The 18,974-nt window shown below is 34.0% G+C and overlaps 1 protein-coding gene across 1 annotated transcript; it reads left to right on the top strand.

The window, feature by feature from the left end:
- The first annotated feature begins 569 nt into the window (after positions 1-569).
- On the top strand, positions 570-18,116 carry susd1 (sushi domain containing 1). Its single transcript, XM_073841381.1, has 19 exons — positions 570-757; positions 2,306-2,449; positions 2,526-2,675; positions 6,315-6,467; positions 7,741-7,920; positions 8,179-8,358; positions 8,439-8,618; positions 10,222-10,401; positions 10,510-10,689; positions 11,868-12,047; positions 12,192-12,371; positions 13,424-13,588; positions 13,697-13,788; positions 13,876-14,062; positions 15,569-15,662; positions 17,034-17,289; positions 17,381-17,420; positions 17,517-17,610; positions 17,693-18,116. The coding sequence occupies exons 1-19, from the start codon at positions 703-705 to the stop codon at positions 17,736-17,738; spliced, it is 2,736 nt and encodes a 911-aa protein (XP_073697482.1). The 5' UTR covers positions 570-702; the 3' UTR covers positions 17,739-18,116.
- The last annotated feature ends 858 nt before the right edge of the window (positions 18,117-18,974 follow it).

Below are 18,974 nucleotides of genomic sequence, written 5' to 3'. Positions count from 1 at the left end.
GTGAGGAGGGTGATAGGATAGAAAACTCTTATCTTTAACTCGCCACCCTCTAGAGTTGGCGCTGTTTATGTGTCACACTTATACACTCACAAGTGTATTTGTACTTGTCGTGACCTTATGAATGTTGTTTTTTAGAGTAATTGTAAAAAGAATGTTTGTTTTGACTTTGTTTTATTTGAAGTAGGTTATTATTTTGTGCAGCAGAACTATGTAGAGTGCTTGCATCTCCAAAAAGGTAAGACCATTTATAATTTGTCCAAGCTCTTATTCATTGTTATTATTTTTAATTTGTTATTATTTTATTATTATGTTTTTTTTTTTTTGCAATATTTTTAAATAGCATCATGATTTTGTTATAGATGGCCCATCAGCGGAAATTAAAGATGGGTGTATTCGCAGCTGTTTGGCAGCTTTCATAAACAGCAACCAAAAATAGCCACAATCAGCATGTGGCCATAAGAATGAGCAGGTTCCCTTTCTTACAGAGCGACATTTAACTGAATGTGTCAGCGCTGATGATAACAGACGTTCATTGCAAACCGCACAGAAAGCTAAGAGGAGATGTGCTTGACCTCAACTAACTCATTCACCACTATCAACAGAGTTCAGAATGGAGGAGGAGGGTCTTTAAGGGGAAATTAGGAGAAATGTGGAACAGAAGAGTGATATTTTGAGTTCGCCGGAAGAGAGACAACAACAGCGATGACAGTCGTACGAGTGGCCTTATGCTTTCTGATGATTCAAAGCATCTTTAAAGGTCAGTATCAAACAATTAATCACAATTTCCAAATATATTTTCCAAATACACAATGATGAGAATGGAATAAAATGATGTGGTCCTTGAAAGTATACAATATTGATTGAAAAAACTGTTATTTTCATGTTATATATTGTGCATTGTATACATTTACAATAAATCCAATAGGGCCCAGAAGTACAAGAGGGATTTTATTCAATACAAATCGTATTATCAGGATAATTACTGTGAATTGGGTTTATTAACATAAAATTAACATCAATTTGTTTTGAAACAGTATTTGGTTCATCGTTTGCTTTAATCAGATGATCATGATTTGAGATGTTTCTTGAGTTGGAATGACATTTTTATTTATTGTCTTGATTGTATTTCTTATTCTTTTATATAATGCATAAATATTAGAAATTAAAAATGTATGCTATTAAATATCTTTTGGATGGATTTTCACTATCTTCCTTAGATATAACAATGAATTTTAGGTTTATTATATTCAGAAATATGAATGCTCAATATATTATACATTACACATTCTACTAATACATATCAAAAAAAAATTTTTTTTTAATAAAATGGCCTAAATCTCATATTTTAAAAGTATGCGTATTAATAAGTATCCTTATTTGAAAATGAAAATATGAATCCTGGTTTTTCAGTCTTCTCCTTGAAACAAAAAACAGTAAATTTCAGGGTTTATTCAGGTTTAAAAATGTTATGTATAGTTTCAAATTTTATATATACAGTAATATTACTACTTAAATATTATAAATGAATGTCTTTAATATATATTTAATAAATATTATAAAAAATAATCTGTTATACATGCATTTACAATAGAAGTCAAAAGTTTACACACACCTTGCAGAATCTAACAAAATAAGAGGGATTTTTTTTATTTAGTACTGACCTGAATAAGATATTTCACATAAAATGTTTGAAAATAGTCCACAAGAGAAAATAAAAGTTGAATTTATAAAAATCACCCTGTTCAAAAGGTTGTTTCTTAATACTGTGTTGTTACCTGAATGATCCACAGCTGTGTTTTTGTTTTGTTTTGTTTAGTGATAGTTGTTCATGAGTCCCTTGTCTATCCTGAACAGTTGAACTGCCTGCTGTTCTTCAGAAAAATCTTTCAGGTCCCACAAATTCTTTGGTTTTTCAGCATTTTTGTGTATTTGAACTCTTTCCAACAATGATTGTATGATTTTGAGATTTATCTTTTCACACTGAGGACAACTGAGGGACTTATATGCAACTATTAAAGAAAGGTTAAAACGCTCACTGATGCTCCAGAAAGAAACTTGATGTATTAAGAGCCAGGGGTGTAAACTTTTGAACAGAATGAAGATGTGTATTTTTTTCTTATTTTACCTAAATATCATATTTTTTAATTTAGTACTGCCCTTCAGAAGATACTCAAATGTTTCCCAGAAATCAAAATAAGTTTAATTTACCCTGATCTTCAAATTCAAAAAGTGTTCACACCACAGCTCTAATGCATTCTCATTTTAAATTGCAAATTAAACCAGGTTTTTCACTCTGTTCTCTAAGATATAAGAGTGAAGGCAGACACAGTGGATGTTTGTGCCTCTTGCCATCGAAATGCCACCTGTGATGATAAAACTGATGGATCTGGTGGGAAAGTGTGCAACTGCATGTATGGATTTGTCGGCAATGGGAGGACTTACTGCCAAGGTTTGATTATCCTAAGAATCGTTTAATAGCTGAGCGTATCTTTTCAATTACTAAACTTATATTTGTTTTAATACAGATAAAGATGAGTGTCAGCTGGGTAAAATCTGTGGTGATCACACCAAGTGTCACAACACCTATGGCAGCTATTACTGCACCTGTCTCACAGGCTACAGCCCATCCAATCACATGAACACATTCATACCCAATGATGGAACGTACTGCCATGGTGAGTTTTCATTTCAGTAAAAATGAATGCAAAAACCATCACACTTGAGCTCCAGCATGTCTTCCCCATAAGGTTGTTGTTTCCTGACTGAAACACAGGTGCAGAGATGTTGCAGGAAGGGTGTGAACACGGTTTTGCAAGTGATATATCCTGAATGGCTTAATTTGTTAACTAGTTCTGCAAAATGTATTGCGCAACTGTGGGTAAACAATGTTAAACGGGAGTTGCTTCAAGTGGAATGTGTCAAAATACATTAGAGGACAAGTCACTCTATAAAAACTGAGAAGTTAACAAAGCACAATGAAACTGTCTTTTTGAACTATTATTGCCACATTTTTCATGTGACAGTAATTTTAATAATAATTTTTATTTTATTTACAGTACAGTCATGGCCAAAAGTTTTGAGAATGACACAAATATTAGTTTTCACAAAGTTTGCTGCTAAACTGCTTTTAGATCTTTGTTTCAGTTGTTTCTGTGATGTACTGAAATATAATTACAAGCACTTCATACGTTTCAAAGGCTTTTATCGACAATTACATGACATTTATGCAAAGAGTCAGTATTTGCAGTGTTGGCCCTTTTTCAGGACCTCTGCAATTCGACTGGGCATGCTCTCAATCAACTTCTGAGCCAAATCCTGACTGATAGCAACCCATTCTTTCATAATCACTTCTTGGAGTTTGTCAGAATTAGTGGGTTTTTATTTGTCCACCCGCCTCTTGAGGATTGACCACAAGTTCTCAATGGGATTAAGATCTGGGGAGTTTCCAGGCCAACGTTTTGGTCCCCGAGCCACTTAGTTATCACTTTTGCCTTATGGCACGGTGCTCCATCGTGCTGGAAAATGTATTGTTCTTCACCAAACTGTTGTTGGATTGTTGGAAGAAGTTGCTGTTGGAGGGTGTTTTGGTACCATTCTTTATTCATGGCTGTGTTTTAGGGCAAAATTGTGAGTGAGCCCACTCCCTTGGATGAGAAGCAACCCCACACATGAATGGTCTCAGGATGCTTTACTGTTGGCGTGACACAGGACTGATGGTAGCGCTCACCTTTTCTTCTCCGGACAAGCCTTTTTCCAGATGCCCCAAACAATCGGAAAGAGGCTTCATCTGAGAATATGACTTTGCCCCATTCCTCAGCAGTCCATTCGCCATACTTTTTGCAGAAGATCAATCTGTCCCTGTTTTTTTTTTTTGGAGAGAAGTGGCTTCTTTGCTGCCCTTCTTGACACCAGGCCATCTTCCAAAAGTCTTGGCCTCACTGTGCGTGCAGATGCGCTCACACCTGCCTGCTGCCATTCCTGAGCAAGCTCTGCACTGGTGGCACTCCGATCCTGCAGCTGAATCCTCTTTAGGAGACTGAAGAGGCGCTTGCTGGACTTTCTTGGACGCCCTGAAGCCTTCTTAACAAGAATTGAACCTGTCTGCACGTATTTCTTTGCAGGTCACCATGGTTACTAATGGAAGAACAATGATTTCAAGCATCACCTTCCTTTTTAACATGTCAAGTCTGCCATTTTAACCCAATCAGCCTGACATAATGATCTCCAGTCTTGTGCTCGTCAACATTCTCACCTGAGTTAACAAGACGATTACTGAAATGATCTCAGCAGGTCCTGTTTAATGACAGCAATGAAATGCAGTGGAAAGTTTTTTTCGGGATTAAGTTAATTTTCATGGCAAAGAAGGACTATGCAATTCATCTGATCACTCTCCATAACATTCTGGGGTATATGCAAATTGTTATTATAAAAACTTAAGCAGCAACCTTTTCAATTTCCAATATTTATGTAATTCTCAAAACTTTTGGCCACGACTGTATATGGCGGTAAAATGCCTCATTCATAATAGAGGGAATGTTAGTAGGAAATATAGCTGCAAGTAGCAATTACAGGGTTAAGCCAAGCCCACCAGTTTCATTAAGTTGGATTAATTGGATTGGCAAAGTGGTTTAAACTGGAATGAGCAAAATTCCTTACATTTTTAACTTTTTTTACCAGTAGGTGGCACTTTTCTGAAACCGAGCATGTACCCTCAGGTCATGCTTGTGATGACAGGTACCAAATTTCATCTCAATATGCAAAAGCACGGCAGAGATAGCTGCATGTCCATTTTGGGGTGCATGCCATTAAATTTGTGAAACTACAGTCAAACTAAATCTTCAGTATTTCTCACATTAAAACAGTTTATTTGCTAATGTTTAGAAAATGGTAATGAAATAAGACAAGAACTCAAGAGTTAAACTGTGTCAGAACTAATTCATCTTGATAATGTCAGACAACTTTGATAGAAAGGTATGAAATGTTAGTATGACAATATTTACAAAACTACCAATACTTTGTTGACCAATTACTAAGAAATGCTTAATTTTGTTCAGTCTGTGGTGTAAAAAAGTCGCATTAGAAAAAAAAAAAACACTGGTCCCAAATTTTTATCATTTATTTATTTTTAACGATTTCATCAGTTTGGCAGAAAGCAAGTTCAGCCCAATATGCCATAACTGATATTATCTTGGTAAGACCAGTCTAATGACAACAGGCAAAATTAATTGGAAGCTATTAGCATTTTTGGAAATTTCATTATAATTTTTTTAACCTTTTTTAAGACCTTCAGGGAATGGTGCCAACAATAAATATAAAATTTCGCAATGATATTCCATGAAAATAAATTTCAAAATGACTGACATGGGAAAATTGGGTATTGTTTGAGTTACCATGTCAAACAAATGTAAAGATACCAGTCTTACCAGTTATTTTTGATCAAAAGTTAAGGTTAAGTTAAGAGCAAAAATATAAATGTTCATATCCCGTGACCAGTTGGTGGCGCTGTCTTGAAACTGTGCAGATGCACTCTGGTTGTAGTTATTATAAGAACCACCAAGTTTGGTATAAATACGCTGAAGCAATGCAGAGATGTAGCCTCACATCCACTTTGGCATGTATGCCATCAAATTTGTGAAACTATTTCTCAGGAATGATTCTGAATATTGTAAAAAAAATTATTGAAAATGGGCAAAATTTGTAAAAGTAAAAGTGAAAATACATATTTCAAAAATTTGTAAGTTAAAGCACGTTCAACCAAATATGGCACAATTGGTGTAGCTGTTTGTTGGTAAGACCTGTTTGATAAAAATAGGCAAAATTAATTAGAAGCTATTAGCATTTTTATTTTTTATTATAATCATAATTTTCTTTTTTAGTGCTTATAGAGCATGGTCACAATGACACATACTAAATTTTGTTGTGATACGTTGATAAAAATATAGCATTTTATGACAAATTTAAAAATGGCTGACATGGGAAAATTGGGTATGATTTGAGGTATCATGAGCAATCAGAGATGTAGCCTCACATCCACTTTTGCGTAAAACCATTCCGCCGGGAACAATCTTGAATATTGAAATAAAAAGAAAACTTTTTTGGCTTATGATTATCTGAGAAAAATTTGATTGGTTGGTCCTCTGAGCCACGATTGGACAGTTTGTATGAGAAGAGGCAAAAAACCCAAATTGTAAACATGGCATGCTATTACATGCTATGAGACTTTGAGCCTCTCCACTGCAAGGCTCAGCTCCTAATGATGTTAAATAGGCAGCACATTTCTCTTTTAACTCCATAATGTTGTTTTTTCCATGTAGATATAGATGAGTGTGGCGTGCAGGGGGTCTGTGGTGAAGGAGGACTCTGTCACAACACAGAAGGAGATTTCACCTGCTCCTGTCAGACAGGTTATACAGTCCAGGATGGTTCTCAACCCTTTAATCCAAACCGGGATGCGGCTTACTGCAAGAGTAAGAGCAGAGCCATTGCACATTACATAAATCGCTCATTTCACATGTGCTAGTTAGTATCTTTAAGCTAGGTTCAAAAGTATCTAAAATTGTCACTACGGAAACAGTCACAAACAAAACATCTGGTGGCGTTTTGGTAGTAAAATCTTTGTTTTTTTGGGTGCTATCCCATAACATTGTCGCTACTGTAACAGTCACAACCAAAAAAATGCCATTATTGTTTATATATACAGTTCTGCATTTTTTTGTATTTTAGTATGTTTTAGTAGTTTTTAGTATGCAAGTTAAAATTCTGTAATGTGATGGTCGCTACCAAAACCAAAAATGTGCAGTCACGACCGAAACATGGGATGTTTTGTCAAAAACAAAGTATACTGGATTAATAACTAAGATGCGTTATGATAGTTTTTATTTCAATGTACCGTATATTCAAACCAATGAATCCTTAACTTTGTAATCAGTATGATCAACTTTTTGCCTTTTACAAAAGAAAAATTGAATTCCAAATGCAACAAATCTCATAAATTATACTTGAAATATTGTACAAAATTTAATGCTTATTAATTTATTTCTGAAAAAAGTTTAATAAAATTCCGGAAGTAACAAATTTAGGGAGAGGACATATATGCCACAGCTTTCTGAAAATACGATATGAATTAACTGCACAATTACTAGAAATGTGCACCTTGGATATTATACAATTTGCATACATCCATTTTATTTTTATTTTAAAAAAAAAGACATTTTTTCAAAACATTTCCAACTCCAATTCTGTAGAATGGCCCATATATATATATTATTATTATAAGTGGTGTTTGCTTAAGACAGAGAAAACTGTCAAGGTAATTATGTGTGTGTGTGTGTGTGTGTGTGTGTGTGTACCTGGTATTCATCACGTTATGGGGACCAAATGTCCCCACAAGGATAGAAATACCAGTAGATTTTGACCTTGTGGGGACATTTCTCAGGTCCCCATGAGGAAACAGGCTTATAAATCATGCACAATGAGTTTTTTTGATGAAGTAAAAGTATGCACAGTCTCCTGTGAGGGCTAGGTTTAGGTGTAGGGTAGGTGTAGGGCGATAGAAAGTACGGTTTGTACAGTATAAAAACCATTACGCCTATGGAATGTCCCCATAAAACATGTAAACCCAACGTGTGTGTGTGTGTGTGTGTGTGTGTGTGTGTGTGTGTGTGTGTGATGTTAATATTATTATTAATGTTAATTTCTTTTTAACTAATGAATCTGTTTTTGTTTGTATTTTTTCTATAGTGATAGACTGTGGGTCTCCTCCATCAGTCCTCCACGCTGAGCAGCTGTCCCCCATGATCACACACTACAACAGTGAACTCCAGTACGGCTGTAAGGAGGGATTTCAGTGGAAGAGAGGACAGAATTCTTCAGTCTGTGGTCTGGATGGGAAGTGGCATGGACCCAGTCTGGTCTGTGAAGGTAATATTTACATTTGAGCAAACCAGTCTGTTAGATCTTGAATTATTTGCAATGAACTAAAATCAGCATGAAATTATGTTTGGCACCCATTTTATTTCTATATTGTGATGCATTTAAGAGTAAAATGGGATATTCAGCATTGTACACACACATAATGCAGGGCAGGATTTTTCCCCTTCGTTTGACACAGGCTTTTGCACATTCATTGCATATTTTTACTGTCACCTGACTGACACATTGTAATCAATTTCTATGTAGAAGTGGACTGTGGGGAGCCTCACGTTTTTCCTCATTCAAAAACGGTTTGGAATAACATCTCGCACATGGGATCATTGGCGCTGTATGTGTGTTACCCACATTTTTATAACAGTGGGCGTGAGAATGTATCAGTATGTACTGCTCGTGGGACATGGAGCCGTCCTGACTTCCAGTGTGAAGGTATCTGCTCCTGTTTATTACTGTATGTCCACAGAAATATGACACTGTATCTCGTTAAGTTTGTGTTTACGTGTGTTTAGAGATACAGTGCGGTTCTCCTCCGGTCCTGCCTCACTCAGTGTTATTCTGGAACGGTGTCAGTAAGATTGGTTCTGTGGCTCTGTATCACTGTGATGTTGGATATCACAGTTTGGATGCAGGAAATGTGTCTGTGTGTGAAAGTGATGGTCAGTGGAGTAAGCCTGACTATTCTTGTGAAGGTACAGAGAATTCAATCAGATTTTTTTGAAGAAAGTTCTGAAGAGATGTATCATTCCAAACCCCAGTTCTCTACATTCTTAAAAACAAAGGTTTTAAAAGATTTTTTACAGTGATATCATTTTTTTGGAAGAACCATGTTTAGTTAATCAAAAAACTTTTCTGCCAACAGTTCTTAACAGAACCTTTTTTGGTTAAGAATATTAATAATCTTTTTCCATGATACTTTTTTTTTGTGGATTGGAAAGGTTACATGAATGTTAATGGTTCTTCATGAAACCATAGATGTCAATAAATAACCTTTATTTTTAAGACTGTAGAACTCAAATAAGTTATTTTACATAATATTCTCACTGTTCTTGTCCATACAATGACAAAAAGCGCTAAACAGTTATCATAAAAGTAGTCCTTTTAACTCTATTCACTATATTTCGAATCTTCTGAAGACAAAAGAAGATACAAAACTGTAATTTAACATTGAAGTTTCACCTGTCGTGACTTTTATGCATCTTTTATGGTGCTTTTTGTCCTTTTTCAGCTTGATAGTAAAAACACCATTCTCTTTTGCTGTATGAAAAAGAGCAAAAATCTTCTTTTTTGCCTCAATGAAGATAGAAAGTCATACAGGTGAATTATGAATGAATGAATTATGTATGATGAATTATGCCGTTTAATCCGCATGTATTTGATTAATTTTGGGATATTATGCATAAATTGTGGTCCAGTGCAGACAAGATGTAATGTCTCTTTGCGTTTGCGATATTCAATCCTTTTTAAATCCAACTTAAAATATTGTATCAAACTTGCAAGAACTTACAATATTACGTTTAGCATTGTGTGTCCAACTAAAAGACTGATCATTTGTGCTTTTGCTCAAAGTATGAAGACTTATAATTACATAAATGTTTGTTATTCAGAATTAACAGATGTTTTAGCTCTATGTATTGTTTTTGATTAGATTTTGTTGTAAAAGTTGTTTCAAGTCACCATTACAGTGACAACATTACAATATTTCCACAGCTTAACAAACTGATACACAAATTAGGCAAACCAATTAAGTTCTACATAATTATTATGTAATTGTAATGCTTAGCTTAACTTGCAATGCAAACTTAAAATGCAAACCTACAATCAACAAACAAAATAATTATTATTCTGGAGTTTGTAGAAAATATTATGTTTAATAAAAACAAACCAATTTTATTTCTTAAGCTGATGCAAAAAAAAATCAGTTGCTGACTCACATTTTTAAATCGGCTTTATAAGTAATTTTAACTTAAACTTTTACATTAAAGTTAAATCTTTTATAACTTAAAGGAGTAGTTCACCAAAAATTCAAAATCTGCTGAAAATGTACTCACCCTCAGGCCATCCTATATGTACTATAGATGAGGTTATTTCTTCATTGGGACAGTTTTGTAGTAATTTAGCATTAGATTACTTACTTACAAGTGCCATCAGAATCAGAGTCCAAACAGTAAAATTAAGGTAATGGAAAAACAAAAGTCCTGAAACTGGTTGCCTTTTTTACAGTGCATAACTTCCACCCTAAGCAATGTAAATCCTCTTTTTACACTCTTTTTTTTGTCATTTCCTTCTCAACAGAGATTGTGTGCGGGGAGCCGCCTATACTGGCCCTCACTGTACACATATGGAATGGCAGAGTCACATTTAACAGCACTGTAACATATCACTGCAAACGCGGTTACTACCCTAAACAAGGACTTAATGTATCTGTGTGTGCTGAGAACGGTTACTGGACGAAGCCAACTCTGTTGTGCGAAGGTAATTGTTTACTTGTATTATTTTTACCTTTTTTTTATTAAATAAATGATCTGACTTTGTATGTAATGTCTAAACTGTAGACTTTTTAAGGTTTTTATTGTTTCTCAGAGGTGAACTGTGGAGTGCCACCCTCTCTCCCCCTCTCTGTTATGATATGGACAGGAGACACTAAAGTCGGATCTAGTGTGTCTTATAAGTGCATTGAGGGATTTCATAATGTTAGGGAAGCAGATACGTCAGTTTGCGATTCAGAGGGAATCTGGAGTCATCCTGATTTTCTCTGTCAAGGTATAATTTTTTTTTGCTTTTTTTCTTTCTTGTTGACTGGTTTCAAGGTTTTAGTTTGTGAATGGGTAATTCTCACGAAGTTGTGCCATTTATTTAGTTCAATTTTGATTCAATTTAGTTCAATAACAGTATGAATCTTGAAAGTGTTTTAGTTATGAAACAAACTAATATAAAACTATAAAACAATGTTACTCATGCTCAAGTCAGTTAAGATTTTTTAATGCTTCATGCAATTTCAAAAAATCATACTATGACTTTTTTTCTTTAGCTTTTAAAATTATAGTTTTTACAACTAAGGAATAGTTCACACAATAATTTAAATTTGCTGAAAATGTACCTGCAGAACATCCAAGGAGTAGATGAGTTTGTTTCTTCCTAAGAACAGAAGAAATGTAGCATTACGTCACTTACTCACCAATGGATCCTCTGCAATGAATGGGTGCCGTCAGAATGAGAGTCTAAACAGCTGATAAAAGCATTACTATAATCCACAAGTAATCCACACCACTCCAGTTCACCAAATAACATCTTGTTAAGTCGAAACTTGCAAGTTTGTAAGAAACAAATTCATCATTAAGGCATTTTTTTATCTTTTAACTGTTGATTCTTGCTAAAACAAAAATCCATTATAATGCTTCCTTCAGTGAAATACGTATTTGTTTATATCTGTTTTGGACTATTTTGTCTTGTAAACGGTGCTTGGACTGTGCATATTTCTCTCCTTATTCACATTAGATGACTTTTTACTAGAGAAAGCAAAAAAAAAGGGTAGAGGCCTCATGTTTTAGCCAAAAGCAATGGTTTTAAGTTTAAAACTTTCTACAAACAAGATGATTTTTGCTTCACAAGACATTGGACATGGATTGAAGTGGTGGGGATTGCTGGTGGATTATTGTGATGTTTTTATCAACTGTTTGAAATCTCATTCTGACGGCACCCATTCACTGCAAAGGATCCATTAGTGAGCAAGTGATGTTCTAATGAAGAAACAAACTCCTCTTGGATGGCCTGAGGGTGAGCACATTTTCATTAAATTTTAATTTTTGGTCTAACCACTCCTTTAAGGTGCACAGAAGTTTTTCTGAGAATGACCCATGTGATATTTTAGTGCTATTCTCTTTAATAAGCTGATCATATGTATGCACATGTACAGTGTGTCTGTATGTGTGTTTGTTTAGAAGTAGACTGTGGCATCCCCGTCTCACTACCTCACTCAGTTGTGTTGTGGAATAACAGCTCCGGTCTGGGCTCTGTGGCCCTCTATGCGTGTGAAGCTGGATATCGCACTGTGGGTGAAGCAAACTTGTCGTTGTGTAACTCAGATGCAAAGTGGAGCAAAGTTAATTTGAGATGTGAAGGTACTGACAACATTCTGTCATCATTTTCAAAAAGTGGAACACAAAAGGTTCAATAAAGCTGTTCTCAGTTGGAAATAAGGAAATGTGCAGCATTTTTCGCAGTGGTCTTTATTTCTAACACTTTATGCTGGTCTTAATGAACAGAGGTAAACTGTGGGCCTCCCCCAGAATTCCCACTAACAGATATACACTGGAACAAAGCATCTACACTGGGCAGTGTGGTTCAGTACAAATGTAAATATGGTCTCAAACAGGAGAGTGACAAAAACATGACAACATGTACATCAGAAGGAACATGGGAAAAAGTATCCATAACATGTACAGGTAAACTAAAGTCCTATTATAATGATGTCCACTGTTCAAACGTTTAAGGTCAGTCAGGTTGTTTAAATAAAAAAAATTAAAAAAGAAATTAATACTTTTATTTGTTCTTTTGAATTTTCTATTAATCAAAGAATGCTGAAATCCTTAAACACTGACACTAAATACTGGAGTAATGCTGCTGAAAAATCAGCTTTGCATCACAGGAATACATTTCAATTTAAAATATATTCAAATAAAAAAAAAAATATTACACAATATTTATTGTATATTTCATTAAATAAAAAAAGTTTTATTTAATTACCAAATATTTTATATTAATTACCAATTTAATTAGTTTTGGCCAAAAAAATGGTTTTAGATGGTTGTATTTTTTTCTCCTTTTTTGTTTCCTAAATTGATTTAGTGTTTAATTTTACCTGAAGAGCCATGAAATAACCAATAATAAATTTAGAAAACTTTACAGTTTGAATCTGCTTTTTTACTGTAGTTTGACAACATATTATGATATAGGGTCAAAGTGTGCTACATAACCTTTAAATTAATGTTTATTAGAATAATGGTGATGATAAAATATATCCCAATGCATAAACAGATTGTCAAGAAATAACACTGCAGTAAAACAGTATGCAAATTAAGTACAATAAGAATTACATGTAACGCTTTACAAATAAGATTTGTTAAACATTAGTTAACTACATTAGTTAATATAAACTAAGAATGAACTATACTTCTAATCTTAGTTAATGTTAATTTCATCCTTTACTAATGCATTATTAAAATCACAACTTGTGTTTGTTAACATTAATGCAGTGTGAACTAACATGAACAAACAATGAACAATTTTTATTAACTGACATTACCAAAGAACAATAAATAGTGTAATAAATGTATTGTTCATTGATCATTCATGTTAGTTTATACTTGGTAAAGTGTTACCAAAATACAATAAGAATAACAGAACAAATTCAAGTCTTTATACTTTGTAACAAATGTTCTATATTAAATCCACATTTTTCAGAAACATCTGTCATTCTGTGTTTTTCTCTCTATAGCACATTGTGGCCCTGCACCAGATGTGCCACATGCAGAGGTAGCATGGGACAACAGCACTGCAGTGATCCACCGCTGTGTCAAAGGACACTACAGACACAAAGGAAGTGACATTTCAGTATGTGACATCACAGGAAAGTGGCAGATCGCCACCCTGCATTGCAAAGGTACACATCCTCACTGTTTAGCACAATAGTATACTGAACCATAGTCTCAGAAAAGTGACTGCCAGCATAAAGTCTGGTCCAATTTGTATCTAACTTTGTGTGTTACAGAGCTGAAACTGACAATTGACAATCTGGCAGTGATTAATGAAAAATGCTTGTGCTGGAATGCAGAGAATGAGGGATATAGGGAGAAATACACAGTGAGTATTCATTCATTTCCAGCTATATCTTTGTGCAGGTTGTCTTCTTTAATCATAAATGAGATTGAATGTAATATCTCAACACAGGTGACATTCGTTGGATTGCGAGACTTCGAGCAGCTGTTCAGTGACAGGAGAAAAAAGATATTTAGCTCCTCGGCACTGAGGCCTGTTCTTTGTTTAAATCTCTTGCCTGCCACAAACTACACCGTAACCATTACAGCCGAGTCCACACGAGCCAAGTCTACAGTTGCAGCAAACACTAGCATACCAGGTACAAAACTGAAGCTACTTTCATGCAAACATCCTAAAGCCAAAAAAAGTCAGTATTTGAAAAAGTTTCAGTGCAAGTCAGGTTTATAATGATATAATGTTTTTTTTTCAGTCTATATTTTTTGCTGTTATTGCTTATATGTAACACATTTTACATTAAAAAGTTTGCATTACCTTCCAGAACTGCCTAGTAAATGCCTTAAAAGCCATTTAAAGAGGTCATATATAATAGATTCAGGTCCTATCACCAGCCTGCCAGATTAGGAATTCATGAAATTATCCTGCTAATTAATTTAATTATTTACATACTTAAATTCACCTTGTCCCTACCCACCCCCCAACCATTCGAATTTCCATAGGCCGAATTTATTTGAATGATATTCTAATGAGCTTTGTGACATCAAAACATCCGGAAAACAATGTTGTGGAGTCCAAACAAGCCGCTCGTTGTAGTTTTTGAAAATAAATTTTTTGAAAAACAAAATATCTCCCTTTGGAGTGGACTTTGAGATTTGTACCACACACTGACAAAAATTCATTCAAAAAGCATGATAGGACCCCTTTAAACTTACCAATAATTTGTAGACCCCAGTGTTATTTTCGTATTGTTGAGATACGATTAGATGTATATATAATTTAAAGTTTTTTTTAATTAAAAAAATATATGTTTAGACTTTATTCACATCTATTTTATCTCCACTATTTTAATATGTCAAGTTAAATGAAATGAGAAATGTTAATTCACAAAGTTAAAATCTGATTTCATTTTTACTGTAAGACACAAACACATTAAAGGAACACTCCACTTTTTTGGAAATAGGCTCATTCTCCAACTCCCCCCGAGTTAATAAGTTGAGTTTTACCGTTTTGAAATCCATTCAGCCGTTCTCCTGTTCTGGCGATATCACTTTTAGCATAGCTTAGCATAGATCATTGAATCCTATTAGACCAATCGCATAGCGTTCAAAAATGACCAGAGTTTCGATATTTTTCCTGTTTAAAACTTGACTCTTCTGTAGTTATATTGTGTACTAAGACCAGCAGAAAATGTAAAGCTGTGATTTTCTAGGCCGTTAAGATTAGGAACTACACTCCGAATCCGGCGTAATAGTCAAGGAAGTTTGCTGCTGTAATATGGCCGAAGCAGGTGGAGTAATATCACACAGTGCCTGAAATTAGTTCCCAGCCAGGTTAGCATTTGCTGCGTGATATTACTGCGCCTGCTTATAGTGATACAATGCTATTGGTCTAATAGGATTCAATGATGTATGCTATGCTAAAAGTGATATCGCCAGAACAGGAGAACGGCTGAATGGATTTCAAAATGGTAAAACTCAACTTATTAGCTCGCAGGAGTTGGAGAATGAGCCTATTTCCAAAAAAGGTGGAGTGTTCCTTTAAATTAGTTGGGTTATAAGTGCATTGCATGGTGCTAACTGATATCCAAAACAAGAAAACTATTAGTATCGTATACTTGTGTAGTGACTTGTACACTGTTTTCTCTTAGTCCCCCCATCACCAGAAATCAAATACAGTGAAGTAGATGCTACATCGCCCACTCTCAAATTACGGAGATCGGTCAACACACTTGATTCAATATGGTAAGAACATTTAACATTGTTTTAAATAAACAGTTAATGCCACCTAAGCACATAATCTGAAGTGAGATTCAATCTGAAAATGCTTTTATTTTGCATTAATTTCTACTGTAATACAAATGATTCAATTACAGTTATATTATAAGCATATTAATTTTTTAAAATGTGAATTAACTTTAAGTTGAGGTTGTCTTTGGTGTGTCTGCTTTGCTTTTATGAGAGCAGCACTTGAGCTGTCATGAAGAAATCCTGGTGAACTTAAGATCTGAACTTTTGTACAAAGGAGTTTAGATATTCAATGTCAGATGTTTGCTGATTTAATTAGTGACCTGGAAATAATACAGTATAATAATGAAATATAAAATATATTAAAGGAATAGTCCACCCAAAAATGAAAATTCTGTCATCATTAAAAAAATATATATTTAAAGGGTTGGTTCACCCAAAAATGAAAATTAGCCCGTATTTTACTCATATATATATATATAAATCTCCTGGCTCTACCAAGCTTTTGTAATGGTGGTGGGTGTTTCTGTTCAACATTCTAAAAGAACTACAATAAAGTGTATCCATCCATAATAAAAAGTGCCTCACACAGCTCCGGTGGGTGAATAAAGGCCTCCTGTATAGCGCATGGATGCAAATTATAAGTATGAAAAGAGTATTTGTAAAGAAAAATGATTTCAATATCGGCCAAGAGGAGACTGGTTTCCCTTTTTATAATGGATGGATGTGCTTTATTGGACTTCTTTAGGACTGTTGACCAAAAACATCCACCCACTGCTATTATAAAGCTTGGTAGAGCCAGGACATTTTTTAAAATAACTCTTATTATAATCGTCTGAAAGAGGAAAGGCATATACACCTAGAATTCCTCAAGGGTGAGTAAATCATGGGCTAATTTTTATTTTTGGGTGAACTCTCCCTTTAAGAATGTTGGTTACCAGCAGTTTCGGTTCCCATTGACTTCCATTGCATTTTTGTCTTTGTAATGGAAGTCAGTGGGAACCGAAACAGTTTGTTTACCAACATTCTTCAAGATATCTGTTTTTAGAAGATATTTTGAATATCTCTGTTTGGTAGCCAAACAGTTTTGGTTCCATTTTGGAAGTCAGTTCCACAGTAGAAATTCACACAGGTTTGAAATAACTTGAAGGAGAGTAAATTATGTCAATTTCTTTACATTTTTTTGTGTACTATCCCTTTAAATGTTTCAATACTTCTTGAAAAGGCTTAAGTTGCTAATTAAGTCCTAAAACTGTTTATTTGTTGTTTTCAAAACCCCACTGTTTTATCCCACTGATGCTGAAAATATCAGCTATTGTAAATAATTCTTTATTCAGTTGCTGTGAAAGATTTTGTCTGTGTGTTCAGTATGTACCAGGTGTTTGTGATACCAGTTGAGGGCGTGAGGCTGTTTGACTGCAGCTCGTCTGTAAGTCCGCGGTTCTTCACACAGCAGAGCTGTGACAGAGGTTACGTCACAGCCCAGATACAGCTCAGCGGTTTGGCCGCAGAAATCAATTTCACCGTGGGGGATCAGCAAATGTATGGAGACTTCTTCAACGCACCTCTGGAAAATGGAAAAGACTATTATATTATCCTCCGCTCTGTGTGTCAATGGGGAAAGGTGGGTGTATAAAAGATCTGTAAAATGAGTGCATTTAATACTGTTTTGATAGGTTCTCTAATTTTCTCTCTGTGTTTTGTCTGTTTGGTAGTCTAGAACACAGTCCTGTGTAATCTGGGCTAAAGCTAGAGGTAAAGATCATAAATCTATTACTGCTTTTTTTTTTTTTTTTTTTTTATAAAAAAAAGTCAAATGGTTCAATATAAACCATACTCTTCTTACTTTAGGAACATCATACATCATGAAGATATCTGCTATCGTAACTTTTGGATTTATAAGTGCCGTTGGCTCAGTCATTGTCATGGGATACTGGTACAGCTGGTGAGATTGCATTGTTTTTTATTTTTATTTTAAATGTTTTGCCTTTTATGTCTTGTAAGCACTCTCAATTTGTTTTCCGCAGGTACTGTAAAAAGTCAAGTCCCAGATTTTTTTCTGCGCCAATATAATGTCTCTTAACATCCCACACGGATTCCCTTGTTCTGAAATAAAGCCAATCTGTTTGTAAAGCTGAGGAGTTAAGTTGTGTTGTCACTTAGAAATATCCTTCTATAGCATTATAACAAAATATATGATAAAACATAGCTAAAACACTTCAAGATTAAATATAAAGTACAAATAAATCAAGAGAAATGAAAATGCATTCATCCTGGTACAAGCATCAACATTTCTCTGTGTCTAATATTGAACTAATGCATTTTGTCTGTGCATGGACAGCATTGCTTTTCACAGTGTTGTTAATAGCAATGGATCACATATATTGCAATGTGGATTTTTAAAAACATAATCTGTCCTTTAGATGGCAGTGCGCTACCACTGTTAATCAGTATTACAATGAAATGAGAGTCTTGAATATTAAATCAGAATAAATGCTTTTAATTGTTAAAAATAAATACAGTAACAGTATGCACACATCTCTGCATTAGATACAGGTTACTGCTTTTCATGACACTGTAAATTCAATTATACAGTTTTATTTCACAACACTAATAGTAATTATCATAATTAATGGTGATTCTTAATAGGATACTAGTGATTTTAGCATATGTATAGATTTAATAATATTTGGATGAGTTCCATTTTAATTTTCATATTTACATTTGTTAAATTAATTTTTTTAATTAAGTTTTAGTTGTTTATGTACACAAATTTAAAATTAATTATTATAATTATTATTTTTGCATGTATGTATAGGTTTGATTTTTTTTTCAGTGTAAAATAAAAATGTGAAATGTTGCCTAAACTAGCAGAAGTCAAATAATTTTAAATTATTTTAATTAACCAAAATAAAAATTTTGTAAAGTTTCAGTTTTTATTATTATTATTATTATTATTATTATTATTTAGTGTATGTATACAGGTTTTTATTCATTTTTATTTCAATGGGAAATAAAAAGGTGAAATGTATATGTGAAATGTAGGTGCCTATACTAGCTGAAGTAAAAAAGGTTTTCTATTTCTTCTTCTTCTTTTTATTTATTATAAGTTTACGTTTTTTTTGTTTTTTTTTTAGTAACACATTTTGTTATTCTTTTAGTTTTAGTCAACCATAATAACCCTGGATAATGGAGTTTGTTTTACTATTATAAGGTGGGATTCAAATGGTAAATTAGTTTCCTTTTTTGATGAAGGATAAACTATAACAACAACATACAATTTGTGCTTATTTCATTATCAGTCCTGTA

This window comes from Garra rufa, chromosome 5, assembly GCF_049309525.1.
Source record: "Garra rufa chromosome 5, GarRuf1.0, whole genome shotgun sequence".
In the NCBI taxonomy this organism is placed as follows: domain Eukaryota; kingdom Metazoa; phylum Chordata; class Actinopteri; order Cypriniformes; family Cyprinidae; genus Garra; species Garra rufa.
This window is presented reverse-complemented; position numbering and strand designations above follow the sequence as displayed.